At 36.2% G+C, this 17,679-nt stretch overlaps 2 protein-coding genes across 2 annotated transcripts in view; one reads left to right on the forward strand and one right to left on the reverse strand.

Annotated features, from left to right (window-relative positions):
* abcc3 (ATP-binding cassette, sub-family C (CFTR/MRP), member 3) overlaps window positions 1–3,119 on the reverse strand; it is a 119,458-nt gene extending 116,339 nt beyond the window's left edge. The window contains exon 1 of the mRNA XM_056240319.1: window positions 2,892–3,119. Within this exon, the coding sequence (XP_056096294.1) occupies window positions 2,892–2,927 (36 nt within the window). The 5' untranslated portion in view covers window positions 2,928–3,119. The remainder of the gene's footprint in view (window positions 1–2,891) is intronic.
* Window positions 3,120–8,891: 5,772 nt separating this feature from the next.
* The window catches only part of LOC130075604 (ras-associating and dilute domain-containing protein-like), a gene marked incomplete at its 3' end in the record, with an annotated part of 46,425 nt that continues 37,637 nt past the window's right edge, over window positions 8,892–17,679 (forward strand). The window contains exons 1-2 of the mRNA XM_056240317.1: window positions 8,892–9,276; window positions 12,061–12,345. Coding sequence (XP_056096292.1) covers window positions 9,179–9,276; window positions 12,061–12,345 — 383 coding nt within the window. The remainder of the gene's footprint in view (window positions 9,277–12,060; window positions 12,346–17,679) is intronic.

Raw genomic sequence — 17,679 nt, forward strand, 5'->3', positions numbered from 1 at the left:
AGATATTCAACATAATTCATGTGTGAGAGTCTAACAGAAGGACGGACAAAACCAGTCAAATATCCACTGATCTGAGATCTCTGAGTTCTGCTCATATTTATCACCATTTTATAAACTATAGCGAATAAACTGATAATGTGAGAAATGTTGAAGGAGTCTGAATACATGGTTTGACTGTATTTGCTGAGCATTGAGAGGAATCTCACCTACATGTGAAACATAACAATAGCTTTATGCACTATATGAAATTGACATTTTTCACACGACAAGGTTATTATCGGAGTGTCGGTTTGACACTGGAATACTTTACATCAGCTAATAATATAGTGACAGCGTATGATTATGGAAATGCACAATATCAGTCTGTATCTGTCAATATTGGATATTTTGGTTACACTTTGAAATTACATTAAACACCTATATAACTACAAACTATTATTGTTAGCATAGCAGCAGCAATATGGCTTTATTTGAACATTTTATAGCATATTAATAATACTGACAGTAAGATTGATAACGTAAACAACCGGAGAGTTGATTTTTTGGGGAACTCAATATTAATTATATATTAACATTAATGTGTTATTTTTCTCCAAGTTCTGTGTTATTGAGGGTCGGGGCACGTCGTCACGGGCTCTGGAGAGAAATCTCTGTGTCATTAGACTCTCCCATACAGTCTGCATGATCAACACTATGTAGGTTAAGAAGAAATGCAAAGGGCTGGAAATCTCTTCTGTTCCCCTGCTGGAAGTCTTCAATCCTGGGTCAAAACGGGACATATGAGCGTGGAAATCGAGGTTTCTTTTGGACGCATCTGTTAAATGTGTTAAAAAAAATCTTTGGTCATATATATATATTGTATTGAGTGCACGTGCAACCACCCCAAGTACCTTAACAACTGCATAGTAACACCCTAGTAACCACCCATGTCACCCTAGCAACCGCATAGCAACACCCTAGCAACCACCTGAAGTACTCTAGCAACACTATAGTAGCCACCCAGAAAACCTCTCAACCACATAGCAACCATCCAGTATACCATAGCAACCACTAATGCCACCCTAGCAACCACCTGAAGTACTCTAGCAACACTATAGCAGCCACCCAGAACCACCTAGCAACCATCCAGTATACCCTAGAAACACCCTAGCTACCCCTCCCAAATACTCTAGCAACACCAAAGCAGCCACCGAGAACACCCTAGTACACCCTCAACCACCTAGCGACCATCCAGTATACCCTAGCAACACTAGAAACCACTCATGCCACCCTAGCATGCCGCATAGAAACACCCTTGCAACCACCCCAAGTACTCTGGCAACACCAAAGCAGTCACCGAGAACACCCTAGTATGCCTTCAACCACCTAGTAACCATCCAGTATACCCTAGCAACTCCTTAGCAGCCACTCATGCCACCCTAGCAACCGCATAACAACACCCTAGCAACCAGCCCAAGCACTCTATCAACACCATAGCGACCACCCAGAACACCCTCAACCACCTTGCAACACCCAAGCAACCATCCAGTATACCCTAGAAACCACTCATACCACCCTAGCAACCGAATAGCAACACCTTAGCAACCACCCCAGGTACTCTAACACCCTAGCAACACCCTCAACCGCCTTGCAACCATCCAGTATACCCTAGCAACCGCCTAGAAACACCCTAGCAACCAAGGGCCAAATTTTGACACTGCAAGCACCACTCACATGTTCTTCAGGAAATGAACATTATTATTATTATTCTTCTGTTCACCGTTTGTCATAGACCCATGAATGAGGCGTCAGATCGACTCTCATCTAAGCTCTACATTACAGATGTCAGTGTGCCGACTCAGATAATGAGGTGTTCATCACCGCCGTGTTTACTCAGCTCGCGCTGCAGTTTGATCATCAGTGATATGATTAGCCTCGCTGTGCAGCTGCTGTGATGAACTGGAGCTATACGCTTACTGTATAGGTTGAGACGTTCATCTCTCAGGTTTAGATTAGCGGGTCAGGATCACTGAATCTGTGTGTGTGTGTGTAAGCATAGTTACATGCAACTTACCCGTCCCTAACCCTCTATAGCAAGTACATGTAGTAAATCAATATTACACAGTACTTACATCTATAATTACACTGTAACAACTAAGTGTATAATACATCATTCAGTTTATAAAACAAAGTTTCATTAATTGAACTTTATACATATATATGCTATGCTAAAATTTACTTTCATTCAGTTTTTGCATGTTTGTAGAAAAAGCTTTTTATTTAAATAAACTGTTTGCTAATATATAATTCCTAAATATATTCCAGGTCATTTTTATTTGTAGTTTTTTACGCTATTAAAGTATTCAAACTCAAAAAAAAAAAATTTGTAGACTATCTACTACTGTATGTACTTTACTGCCTTGCTTTACCCTGAGTTTCTTATCCTGTTTGTTGTGTGTGATGATACATGTATCCCCTGTGATCTTTGTTCAATTAAAAAACAAGTATTCAAACTCGCAGTTGAACCGAATCACTAAGAATCGAACACGTCCGGTGTTCGGTTCACTGAGAAGTTGAACCGTGCTCGGAACCGCACACTACTTTTATCACATCTTTCTATTAGCAGATATAGTAGTAACTTAAGCTAGTATGCGGTTCCGAGATAAGCATGAGTCCACAGTTGACTCTAGAACACAAGAACCGATTCACTAACAACTCGGAACCGATTCACTTAAAACGATCCAACTCAGAAGATTAGACGCTTTGCTTCTGCGTAACGCGCCACTCCAGCAACTCATGTGATTCGTTTGTAGTTTAGCGAGTGTCAAGGAAACAGAGCACAGCAGAAAAGCTTCTTTATGTATAATTTACAGCTGAAAACAGCCAAACCCAGATGTGTTTGTAGAACTCACCCAGAATGGCAGCTCGCGGCCGCATAGGAGCTCCATTGGCGCTGATGTTGATGGACCTCTTCCTAGCGCCGAGAGGATGTGGCGGCTTTTCTCTTCTCTTCTTTCAACTAAAACACAAGGTCATGGACGACACACACTCCACCGACGGACAGCCAGATAGTGTGTGTGTGTGTGTGTGTGAGTGTGTGTGGCCGGTCCCGACCCTCCTCCCCCCGTCCAGAACCGAGAGTGCATTAGAGACAGTCAGTCTGAGGTTGTCATGGCACGAGACTCCGCCCACTTTCTGCGCGCATGTTGCACGCGCGCGCGCGCTCGCGAGCAGAATTACAAATTAATTAAATAAAATTACAGGGCTACTGGAAACGTGTAGAGGAAAGCAGTGCAAAAACTGAATAAATAAAAACAAGATTAAACTAAACAAAAAAATACTTTTGAGACCGATACAAAATAATTTAAATAAATAAATGATAAATTAATACATTATATTAAAATTGATTAAAATGAATAAATACAATTTTATTTAAATATAAATAATTTAAATAAATAAATACATTAAATAAAATAATTTAATAAAATACATTTTATTAAAGTAAAAAAATACATTAACAAAATAATTTTGAAACAAATAAAAAATAGTTAAAATTAATAAATAATAAATTAATACATTATATTAAAATAAATAAATACAACTTTATTTAAATACAAATAAATTAATACATTAAGTTAAAATAAATTAACAAAATGTTATTTAAATAAATGTGATTAAACTAACTAAATAAATTTTAATCAAATAAAAAAGAATTCAAATAATAAATTAATACAATATATTAAAATAAATTGATTGAAATAATTTTTTTTTATTTAAATAAAAATAAATAAATACATCGATTAAATAATAAATTAATACATTATATTTAAATAAATTGAAATTATATAATTATATAAATAAAAAAATTAAAATAAGGTTAAACTAAGTAACTACTAAAATTAAATAAAATAATAAATAAATAGTATACGAGTAGAAAAATATGCAATGATGTAATGTAATAGTAACTAAATATTGTACAATATTGTATTGCACAACAAATTTATAATATTAATTTTCACATGCTAAAACAAATGGACAGTTTTCTTAAGGACATACGCAGAATTAGTTTTATTTTCAATAATTTTGTCCCTAAAATGATGCCTATAGGTCAGAAACACACACACAAATGATTTTTCTTTGGGGAAGACTTTGGAGACTTGATTAGTTAACATGAGCAAATGATGCACAAGACTATATTATAATATTAATGCATTAAATAATGCTTTGAAATTAGACCTTATTGTAGAGTGTAACCAGAGATATCTTTGACCGATCCCCAATGCATATGTGTGTTACAATGCTTCCATACATCGCAGGAAAAACCACACACACACACACACACACACACACATATATTTGCATTATTATTTATGCCCCAAAGGAAGATGATACTTACAAGACCTTCGTTTGCATTAATGCAAATTGTTGTCAGGTACATATATAGCATCATATTCATATAGGATCGTTGCTGGCACGAATCTGTAAATGTTGAACAGCATTTAGAAACCCAAAGGAAAGGCCTGTGTGTGTGTGTGTGTGTGTGTGTGTGTGTGTGTGTGTGTGTGTGTGTGTGTGTGTGTGTGTGTGTGTGTGTGTGTGTGTGTGTGTGTGTGTGTGTGTGTTTATCTCTCCATAAGTCTAACAGAATAACTATATATTGTTTTTAATCCACTGTTGTTGTTTTTTGCCTCCATTATTCTTCTTGACTGAAAGTCATTATAATTGTGAATCATAAGACAAAAAAACTGCTCTGAGTTGGGGAAACCCTTTAAAATATCAAGGGTTATTATCTAAAAAAAAAAACACCAATAACGTGAAGATAAAGCACACTATACAGCAAACACGTTCGAGGGCGAATGCTATAACACTCCAGAGAGATTGCTAACTCGTTGTGACTCAGCTTGGCTGTTGAAAATGTTTAATATGTTGTGTTTCTTGTGCAAAATGTGATGTTTTTCTCTTTTTGGGTGTCGCGCGCCCTCTAGTGGTTCCACACAGACGGCGGAATGATGTCAAACATGATTATTTTGGGGGGGTTTTTACCTTAAAAAGAATATCTAGAGAGTAAAACAGAGTTTGTGTCTGTGTGTCAGACAGTACAGGTAACCACACACAACATGCGGAGAGAAGTGTTTTACACTGACAATAAATACAGATGAGATAACCCAATATTATATTCTTTATTCTTTATTTCAAGGATAGCCCCTTGAGATGTACCATCTCATTTTCGAGAGGGTCCTTACAATAATGACAAACAAAACAAGATGATAAAGAGTAAATATTAGAGATAATTCCAAACACATACGTACAAAGACACACACACACACTCACACACCCACGCACACTCCAACAATGCTCCCTATATATATAAACACATGTAAATAAAAACACATAAGCCTGGGGTTTTCAGACTGGGGTCCAGAGAAAGGTTTAGAGAAAAGCAGTTTCATTTAAAAAAAAAAAGATTAATTTAACAAAATACATACATTTTAATAAAATAAAAAATGATAATAATAATAAATTAATACAATATATTAAAGTAAATTGATTAAAATAAATAAATAAAATGGTATTTAAATAAATAAAATAAAGGTGATTAAACTAAAAACAAATTAAATAAAAATAAGATTAAACTAACAAAATAAATACATTTGAATGAAATAAAATAAAAAATTAAAATAAATAATAAATGAATACATTGTATTATATTAAATTGAATTAAAATTAAAAAAATCTAATTAAACTAAAAACATAAATAATAAATAAATAACTGCAATTATTTAAATAAAATAATACATTAAATTAAAATAAATTAATAAAACTAATAAATGTGTATTTAAATAAATTGGAAAAAAATGTTAAACTAAAAAAATAAATAAAAATAAGATTAAACCAACAAAATAAATACATTTGAATAAAATAAAAAACATATTTAAAATAAATAAATAATAAATTAATACACACAGTAAAATGAATTGCTTAAAATAAATAAATAAATGTGTATTTAAATAAATAAAATCGAATTAAACTAAAAACACAAATAAAATTAAATAAAATTAATTGATTAAATTAAAATAAGATGTCAAGATAAACAGTCAGGCTTTATGCACAGCTTCACTACTTCCTGAACTTCAGCCAGCCCTTTGTTTCCTGTCTGTCATTATTGGACAAACTGATTAATCCAGGTGTGCCTGATTATTGTTACTGAGGCCAGGCACACCTGGATTAATCAGTTTGTCCAATGATGACAGACAGGAAACAAAGGGCTGGCTGAAGTTCAGGAAGTAGTGAAGCTGTGCATAAAGCCAATTCACGCGACACAAACCGAAGTGTTGTTTTCTCAGTTCGGCCACTAGATGGCGCGCGTGTCCACGCCCTGCTTAACCACGATAACTAGCTAGCTAACGACTTTCATAGTAACATGGACGCACCTCTATGGCAAGCCGTTTTAACTTTTATTCATTTCCAGGATATGAATTGTTGATATCAACAATTACATTTTTGATATCAACAATTACATTTTTTGATATCAACAATTACATTTTTTGATATCAACAATTGTATTTTCACTAGTGAAATGTCACCATAGACTGCCATTCAAAATCAATTGTTGATATCAAGAATTGATTTCTTACTAGTAGGAATATAATTTTTGATATCAATAATTACATTGTTACTAGTAAAAATGCGAATTCCTGATATCAATAATTAAATTATCACTAGTCTAAATGTCTATTCTTGATATCAACAACTGAATTGCTACTAGTAAAAATTTTCATTTTTGATATCTGAAAATGTATTTCTGATATCAATATTATTTCAGATATCTAAAATGGCTTTCTTACTAGTAACAATCACATTCATGATATCAGAAATTAAAATTGTCACTAGTGAAAATTGAATTATTGATATCAAAAATGAACATTGTTACTAGTAGCAATTCAATTGTTGATATCAAGAATAGACATTTCAACTAGTGACAATTTAATTCTTGATATCAAAAATAAAGGTTTTTACTAGTAAGAATTGTATTTCTGATATGTGAAATTGGAATTTCAACTAGTAAGAAATCAATTCTTGATATCAAAAAAAAAGGTTTTTACTAGTAAGAATTGTATTTCTGATATGTGAAATTGGAATTTCAACTAGTAAGAAATCAATTCTTGATATCAAGAATTGATTTTGAATGGCAGCCAAGCCGTTTTAACTTTTATTCATTTCCAGGATATGAATACTTGATATCAACAATTCAATTTTCACTAGTTAAAATTATAATTATTGATATCAGGAATAATATTTCTACTAGTAACAATGGCAATTTTTGATATCAGGAATTACATTTTCACTAGTAACAATGCTAATTCTTGACATCAACATTTACATTTTCACTAGTTAAAATGATAATTCTTGATATCAACAATTGAATTGTTGATATCAAAAATGTAATTGTTGATATCAAAAATGTAATTGTTGATATCAAAAAATGTAATTGTTGATATCTAAAATGTAATTGTTGATATCAAGTATTCATATCCTGGAAATGAATAAAAGTTAAAACGGCTTGCCTAGCCTATGGTGACATTTCACTAGTGAAAATACAATTACAGATATCAAGAATTATAGTTTTTACTAGTTGCAATTCAATTGTTGATATCAAGAATTATCATTTTAACTAGTGAAAATGTAAATGTTGATGTCAAGAATTAGCATTGTTACTAGTGAAAATGTAATTCCTGATATCAAAAATTGCCATTGTTACTAGTAGAAATATTATTCCTGATATCAATAATTATAATTTTAACTAGTGAAAATTGAATTGTTGATATCAAGTATTCATATCCTGGAAATGAATAAAAGTTAAAACGGCTTGCCATATTCTGTCGTTTGTTCGAGATCGCAAGTAATGTATTTAATATATAAGTATAGTTACTTTACACAAACAACAGAAACCCGTTCATTGTTAGCCAAGTTAACCTGCCGTGTTTGGTATAAACTTACTCTTAGTCAGAAGTTTTCTTGTTTCTTGTAGCGATCTGAGGACTTCAATGTTTTTTAGTTCCATGTCGTTTTGTTTTGTTTGACTCTTCGCGGGAGTTCTACGTAATACGCCGGGGTTCCCTTACGCATTTACGCGCATGCGCAGACTTCAAAAACATGTGGATGGATGGATAGACAGGGACGAACGATAGATAGATAGATAGATAGATAGATAGATAGATAGATAGATAGATAGATAGATAGATAGATAGATAGATAGATAGATAGATAGATAGATAGATAGATAGATAGATAGATAGATAGATAGATGGATAGATAGATAGATAGATAGATAGATAGATAGATAGATAGATAGATAGATAGATAGATAGAGATGGATAGATAGATAGATAGATAGATGGATAGATAGATCGATAGAAAGCTTAAAAAAATTGTCTCAATGTCTTAGAAATAGTAGATAGAAAAGCTTAACTGATTCTACATGATCCTCTCCAACGGTCAACATTTGAGTTTTGACAGTTGGAGTTTGAACAGTCTCTTGGCTCATGTGAATATTCCGTCAATGAAAGTCTATGGGATTTTCCGAGTTTTGATCGTCATTTTTAGAAAAACCAGTAAGTCGGACCAGTCTGAAAAGATAAAGCGCACTAAACCAGAACAGTCTGAAGATCTTGTCTGAGTTTGGTGGGTGTAGCTTGAGGCTAAGAGTAGTAGAATTGAGAAATCTCAGAAGAAGAAAAAGCTTTTTCAAGCCAACTTAATGATAGAAGATACTTTTTTTTTTCTGAAATAAGTCATAAACTTGTCCATATACAAGTCATAAGTCATAAACAGGTCCATAATCAGCAGCACATTCCGGCCAGTTAGCCTGTAGTGTCTCAACACACACTAAAAACCCTACCTAGACACCTAGACATCATGAGTGTGGGCATCACAGGCGCGCGCAGCATTTTTCCCCGGGAACGCGCCCGTGATGCCCACAAGTGCTGCCTACGTAGACAGATGATCAGATCTGCGTGTTTGAGAAGCAGAACTATAGACACGCAGAGCAGAAACCCGTTCAGTGTTGACCTGAAGAGTGAGGAGTTCATATCGCCTCTGGAATACTGTTGGCCGGTTCATATGATGCGCGCGCAGCTCGAGCGCGAACGTCATTCTAACGGACCCGTTACTTACTAGACGACAGCTGATGACGGGAACGATGATCGGGCACGAGCGAAGTTTACCGGGTTTACCGGCCAGCGCGTCCCGTAGGAGACTCTCACGGGTCGGGAGGAAACACAGCAATGGATCCGTCCAGTGAGTTCACTTATAAAGTTATTAAAGGACTGATTTGTCATTCATAAGCTACCCCTTTGATATTATATATATATATAATCAAAGCAAAGCAATATTCTAAAAAATGCTGGGTTGTTTTAACCCATTTTTGGGTAAAATATGGACAAACCCAGCCGTTGGGTTGAATTTTTCTATTACACATTTTTAACCTAACGTTTTGGGTTTGTCCATATTTGACCCAAATAGGGTTAAAACAACCCAGCATTTTTTTAGAGTGTGATTTTAGGTCTCTTACAAACTTTTTTCCATATGAAGGTCACACACGTGTAAACATTTTATACCTTACTTCTGATTATTTTAAAAATGCCTTTTATGAGTTTTACACTTGTTCCATGCAGTACCAGACTTTCTATTTAAAATGAAAAAAAAAAAGTTTCTTATATTTTAAAAAGCCATGCTTTAAACAAAGTGCAAAATAAACATGAATCATTTATTGTGTTAAAATTATTTATATGATTATGAATATTACACAAATCACAACCGCCCCACAGTTGCGGCTTCATTTCCGCCACAATAAACTATTTTGCAGTACTAAGTTTTGAAACTAAGTTTGATCATAACTTTGAAAAAAGTCAGTGAAGAACTTGAGACTAACCATTAGTCGTTTAATGCATGAGTATATTTTATTGTGCATCATTTCTAGTCAAGTTGTTTAAAATGTTATTTCCACCACATCATATTCCAAATTCAATATTGAGATGGAAATGACACTGATGTAGTGAAAGGATGTCTCATGTTTTGTTCTTCATACACTGTTGGACATTGTTATTAAACAAGTGGTCATGTGAAAAGTATGTTTTAAGTTAGTTAGTTTAATTCTGTTTGTCGTAGAGCAGAAATGTGTCTGGTATCATACATAAATCCATAAATATGAATAAATTGAACAGAATTATACTATATATAATTCCTTGAAAAATTTCCAAACATCCCACAATAATATTACAAAGCTTAATCAGAACAATCAATTATAAATGCGCCATAATACCAACTATTCCCTTGGAAGAAATAAACAAGAGTGAGGTTAGAGATTTTATTTATGGCCCAAAAGATGAAGAAACACACATTTAATACTGACGCAATGAAAAGGAGCTTTTGTGCCACTGCTACTGAAATACAGGATTTAGACAAAATCCTCAAAGTATTATAAAGGTATTAAGAGGAACTACGCATTTTCACATTGCCGTTCATTAGTGATGGACAGCCAGATTAAAGGGATAGTTCACCCAAAAATGAAAATTAGCCCATGATTTACTCACCCTCAAGTCATAGGTGTATATGACACTCTTCTTTCAGACGAATACAATTGGAGTTTTGAAGTCCATAAAATTGCATCTGTCCATCATAAAAGTGCATCTATCCATCATAAAAGTGCATCTGTCCATCATAAAAGTCCATCTATCCATCATAAAAGTGCATCTATCCATCATAAAAGTCCATCTATCCATCATAAAAGTCCATCTATCCATCACAAAAGTGCATCTATCCATCATAAAAGTCCATCTATCCATCATAAAAGTGCATCTATCCTTCATAAAAGTGCATCTGTCCTTCATAAAAGTGCATCTATACATCATAAAAGTGCATCTATCCATCATAAAAGTCCATCTATCCATCATAAAAGTGCATCTATCCATCATAAAAGTCCATCTATCCATCATAAAAGTCCATCTATCCATCATAAAAGTGCATCTGTCCATCATAAAAGTCCATCTGTCCATCATTAAAGTGCATCTGTCCATCATAAAAGTGCATCTGTCCATCATAAAAGTGCATCTGTCCATCATAAAAGTGCATCTGTCCTTCATAAAAGTGCATCTGTCCATCATAAAAGTGCATCTGTCCATCATAAAAGTGCATCTGTCCTTCATAAAAGTGCATCTGTCCATCATAAAAGTGCATCTGTCCTTCATAAAAGTGCATCTGTCCATCATAAAAGTGCATCTGTCCATCATAAAAGTGCATCTGTCCATCATAAAAGTGCATCTGTCCTTCATAAAAGTGCATCTGTCCATCATAAAAGTGCATCTGTCCTTCATAAAAGTGCATCTGTTCATCATAAAAGTGCATCTGTCCTTCATAAAAGTGCATCTGTCCATCATAAAAGTGCATCTATACATCATAAAAGTGCATCTATACATCATAAAAGTGCATCTATCCATCATAAAAGTCCATCTATCCATCATAAAAGTGCATCTGTCCTTCATAAAAGTGCATCTGTCCTTCATAAAAGTGCATCTGTCCTTCATAAAAGTGCATCTGTCCATCATAAAAGTGCATCTGTCCATCATAAAAGTGCATCTGTCCATCATAAAAGTGCATCTGTCCATCATAAAAGTGCATCTATCCATCATAAAAGTCCATCTATCCATCATAAAAGTGCATCTGTCCTTCATAAAAGTGCATCTGTCCTTCATAAAAGTGCATCTGTCCTTCATAAAAGTGCATCTGTCCATCATAAAAGTGCATCTATCCATCATAAAAGTGCATCTGTCCTTCATAAAAGTGCATCTGTCCATCATAAAAGTGCATCTGTCCATCATAAAAGTGCATCTGTCCATCATAAAAGTGCATCTATCCATCATAAAAGTGCATCTGTCCATCATAAAAGTGCATCTGTCCATCATAAAAGTGCATCTATGCATCTATCATAGATGGGTGAGTAAATCATGGGTCATTTTGGGTGAACTATGCCTTTAAAGCAGTGCAGGTTTGCATCGAGTTGATCCGTTTGCTTCCCTCCTCCAGGTCGAGCTCATCCAGCGGTACGGGCAGATCCACGGAGAGCGTCGGGATCCGACAACCGGCCAAGAACAAGATCCGGCGTCAGCGTCTGTCGGCTGTGTTCGGCCGCGGCCCTCGTAGAGACTCGGCTGAGGTGGCAGACGATCCCTCAGAACTGTCCAATCAGGTCTCGGCTCCCGGCATCCTGAAGATCTTCGGGACTGAAATTTGCGAAGGAGCGAATTACAAGAGCGTTCTGGCCACGACACACTCCAGTGCCAAAGAGCTGGTCAAAGAGGCTCTGGCCAGGTGAGCAGTCAGAACCCAGACAGCAACACAGTGTCGGCCCAGATCCGGGCCACACACACTCTAAAAGACACTGGGTTAAAAACAACCCAATATTGGGGTTGTAAGACCGAACACATGTTTGGTTAATTTTACCCAGTAAAATGGGTTGTTTATTTAACCCAGCATACTGGGTTGATTAATTTTTACTATAATACTAGCTTTTTTCTTTCTTTTTTACTTCATACATGAATTAATGTTTACAGATTAACTTGAATCCTCTAAACTAAAAAAAAAAAAAAAAAACTCCACACAAACACTGGTTTGCACGATCATTACTTTATTTTTTATCATATTTTACAGTATATTTTAAATAGTTTTGAATTATTATTGCATACGTTTAAGCTCGTTTAACAAATATTAGAAGTAAAAATTGAAAAAAATTTAGCGCTGGATCTCGTGCCGGAGCTTGTGTCATGTTCATGAACTTCTAACTTCAGGCGCCGCCCTGCGTTTCACTCGTAGCAGGAATATGCAGCGACCGGCTCCATAGCCTGTCTGTAAACAATCAGTGTACAGTTCTGAGAACATATTTTAACTTTATAAGCATTTATATTCTGTATGTTTTTTGAATAAAATTATAAAATTTAATTCAAGGCATCAGGCGTTTCCATCCAACGCGAAAAGACCAAAGCCCGCGATAAATAACTCAACCCCTGGGTTGTTATATCTGACCTAGGATCTGGGTAACACAAAAGCTACCCAAACACTGGGTTGTTACGTCTGACCCAGGATCTGGGTTACACAAAAACTACTTAAACACTGGGTTGTTACGTCTGACCCAGGAGCTGGGTAACACAAAAACTACCCAAACACTGGGTTGTCACGTCTGACCCAGGATCTGGGTAACACAAAAACTACCCAAACACTTGGTTTTTACGTCTGACCCAGGATCTGGGTTACACAAAAACTACCCAAACACTGGGTTGTTACGTCTGACCCAGGAGCTGGGTAACACAAAAACTACCCAAACACTTGGTTTTTACGTCTGACCCAGGATCTGGGTTACACAAAAACTACCCAAACACTGGGTTGTTACGTCTGACCCAGGATCTGGGTTACACAAAAACTACCCAAACACTGGGTTGTTACGTCTGACCCAGGAGCTGGGTAACACAAAAACTACCCAAACAAGTCAAGTCAAGTCACCTTTATTTATATAGCGCTTTTTACAATACAGATTGTATCAAAGCGCTTCACAGTGATAACATGAAAACAATATAACAAAAACAATATAACAATATAACAAAAATAATATTATTGAATATTAAATGTCCCCAACTAAGCAAGCCAAAAGCCAAGGCAACAGTGGCAAGGAACCAAAACTCCATCAAGTGACAGAATGGAGAAAAAAACCTTGGGAGAACCCAGACTCAGTCGGGGGGCCAGTTCTCCTCTGGCCAACGGAGGAACAGTGCATGATTCGGGCAGCATTACAAGTCAGATTGGAATCGGAACAGTTAGAGTATTTATCCATTTCCATCTTTTGGAAGTCCAAGTAATCACACCGGTATTAAGACGAGTTGTGTCCATATCGCCCGTGTTGAGTCGTCACTTCACAGGCTTTGTGATTGGGGCATCTGAAGTCTCCGTGAGAGGCTGGATACAAACTGGGGCTGACGAACGCCATTTTCTCGGGACTCGCGTCCCGAGATAACAGCAGAAAAGCAAAAAGGGAAAATAATTAGCGTAGCTGCTGTTCATAATGATGATTTCCATAACACAGGCGTAAAAGACAAAACATGAAGACAGTGACTCTTGCATCCCAAAATCACCCCCCTCCGTCCCCCACTCAACTCAGCCCAGCTTACTGACCTCTACGTCCCTCCTGCTGCTGAGACCTAACCACAATCTCACAATCTCTCCGCAACCCAACCATACGCGCCAACCCGTTGACTAAGGCTGTCGAGCCCCACTGATGCGTGAATAGGCAGTTTCAGTGGACAACGGTTCCGTATGGCATACCACCTACCGCAACACAATATCTGCCCAACCACCCGTCATTCACGCAATACACAGGAACGTAATGACTGTAAATACTATGCAACCTATACAAATAACCTACAGTCTCTTCAAGTTTTATAGTATTAAATGCATTTGATCTGATTCAGCAGTGGTATAAGAGGTAAGCATTATGTAAATGCTTGGCTAAAGAGATGCGTCTTTAATCTGGTTTTAAACACTGGGTTGTCACTACCCAAACACTGGGTTGTTACGTCTGACCCAGGAGCTGGGTAACACAAAAACTACCCAAACACTGGGTTGTCACGTCTGACCCAGGATCTGGGTTACACAAAAACTACCCAAACACTGGGTTGTCACGTCTGACCCAGGATCTGGGTTACACAAAAACTACCCAAACACTGGGTTGTTACGTCTGACCCAGGTGCTGGGTTACACAAAAACGACTCAAACACTGGGTTGTTACGTCTGACCCAGGAGCCGTGTAACACAAAAATAACCCAAACACTGATAAAAATAACGGATCTGGGCCGACACTGTGTTGCTGTCTGGGAAGCCAAAAGACTAAGTAAATTATTCAGCAGTATTATTGATTTGACTGCACTGACACTGTAGAGCTGCTTATTTAATTTATATAATTTGAATTTGTCTTATATTTGATTTCTGTTTGTTACAGTAAAGATGCTTTGAAACAATTTCTAAAGAATTTCTTAAGCACTATATAAATAAAGGTGACTTGACATATATTTAGGTTCATATGAAATATAAAGAACTGATAATATTAAAGTCGTGAGGAAGTTGCGCTGGTCTTTTACTCTCTATTGTGTCGTATATCGAGTGAAACGCTTCAGGAGCAAGAACAAATGTGGGCGGGGCTTGATTGTGTCTGTGGGGAATTGATTGGATGGTTGTGGTTTGCTATTGGCTGATCTCATGTGAGTGACAGGTTAAAGCCCCGCCCACATCATCAGAGAAGAGAAGAGAAGCTGCAAGAGGAACTTATTCTGATTCAACATTATTAAAACAATAATGATAAATCATTCTGCAAAGTTCCATTAAAAAAAATTGTTATGATGTGGTGAGGAACGAACCCAAGTGCAGACAGCGAGTAACTCAAACAAGGTTTAATGACGATAAAACAGAAAGCAAAAACCCACGATGGGGCAAAAACAAGACAGGATAAACTGATACTACTACAAACACGACTTTCAACAGGAACTCACAACTCGAACGATAAACATGGAACTCGAGACAAGTATCACAGGTTTCACAAGGCTTTGACAAGGTTAGACAGTCAACATTGATTAGACAATGAACCAACAAAAGACAGCGAGAACACAGGGATTACATAGGGAACACTAATGACCAAGACAGGTGATACTAATTATACAATGATGACAAGACAGGGGCCGTTTCTCAATATGCGTTCTTGTCTGTACTTGTGTTCTTGTGGACTTGTGAAACGTCATCAGTCACTGCCCAAGTACTGTTCCAATTCAAAGTTCACATCTAGCCAAGTCCAGTTCAAATCCCCGGATGTGTTCTTGATCCGCCCCGTTTACCGAGGATGCATCGAGAGGTGACTTGTGCGGACTTGAGACAGCCAGGTATCCCAGAATGCATCTCGCACCAACCAGCAAGCGTCAATAGCAGAGGAGAAAACCCGCGTAATATCAAAATACTACTGTTATTGTGTCATGAAATGTAATTTTAAGAAGATTTCAGGCGAGAATGTGGTTGTTTAAAGCTTAAATCTGTGGTTTATTTATAAAGATAGCGCCTATTTGAAAAATGTATCTGATGTTTTCGGAGTTGTGACATCCAGGCGTTCACCGCGGGTGTTCAACGCTCATCAACCCCGACTGGAACAGCCTTTCCTCGGCTAGTGCTTGACGTTTGCCGCTGGCTCTGATGTCTCTAGTCTAGTGGATAAACTTGACGTATAATTCGTCTTGTGTATAAGTCGATCTTTGGTCTCATTAAACTATTGTTTGTTCCATGGCAAAAAAATCGTTTTGGCTGAGGGCAAAGTGAAGTTTCATAACTTTATATATTTAGGCTATTTAACTTTAACTTTGTAGCCTATTAGAGAGCTTACTTATGTTTGAATTGTTTGCCTTATTTATCATTGTAGATATTATTGATCTTTAAAACTGACATTTAACAAAAAGAGACAGGGTTGTGTAATTTTATTTTATATACTTAAAAAAAAAAAAAAATATATATATATATATATTTATATTTATTTTAACATTCTCTTCACTATATGTACAATAAAATAAAATGACACAACGTACCCTGTCTCTGTTTGTTAAATGTCAATAAAAATCAATAATGTTTCCTATTTTTAAAATGAAAACAAAAAGATCATGTTCATGTTGTTATAAATAAATAAATGCAGTGAAGATGTACGCGTTGCCTGAACCACATGGCCATTAGGCTACTATGTTTAAGATTTTTAAATGAAAAGAGGCAGAGTGGTGTTTTATAACATATTTCGTTTTATTGTTGACGAAAAGAGGCAGAGTTGTCGCATATTTCGTTTTATTGTTGCCTAAAATATACATAAAGAGATAACCGGAGTAGCCAGAGCGCGCTGAGTGACGCGATCAAGAACGCACTGTTCCATTTGCAGAATAACCGGACTCGCGTCCTCTCGTCCTCGGGAGTTCGTTCTCCTGAGTCGAACTTGGCAAGTCCGAACTACCAAGGACGCAAGTCCGAAGTTTGCGTACTTGGTATTGAGAAACGGCCAGGGATGACAAGGGGGACGGAGACTGGAAACGAGACAACACAAGCACATGACCAAAACACAAGGCCATGTGCTTGCACACAGAACATGGGTCTGTCATGATCCTGCCGCAATACTAGAAAATGACGGACATGATGGCAGAATCATGACAAAAATAAGAATTGACTATTTTGATTTCATGGTGACTTTAAATTTATAATGCTCTTGCTGTTATGAACAAAACCACCTGAAGGTTTTCTGAAGGCTTTTGGAAAACAGCCTTTGTGCAGATTGGTTAAATTTTAAACTGCATGTGACGGTTTCATACCAAAAGTCTCGACTGGTTTGGAGAATTTGGAAATTCAAGGCGACATTAATTCTTTGGTGAATGCAAGCCAATTTGGATAGAAAGCTGCGTCAGCACAGAAACTCCTCTGTTCTTTCCTAATTCTACAACTAGAATGTGTGTGTGTGAAAGTGCCTGTGTTTTTCCAAGATCTTAATGTCTGTTTGTTTTTTGAACGAGATTAATACTGTTATTCAACAAGGACACATTAAATTGATCAAAAATGACAGTAAAAACATTTATAATGTTACAAAAGATT

The sequence above is a fragment of the Rhinichthys klamathensis genome, unplaced genomic scaffold (assembly GCF_029890125.1).
Source record: "Rhinichthys klamathensis goyatoka isolate OS25496 unplaced genomic scaffold, OSU_Roscu_1.1 h1tg000592l_1, whole genome shotgun sequence".
NCBI classification, from domain to species: Eukaryota; Metazoa; Chordata; class Actinopteri; order Cypriniformes; family Leuciscidae; genus Rhinichthys; species Rhinichthys klamathensis.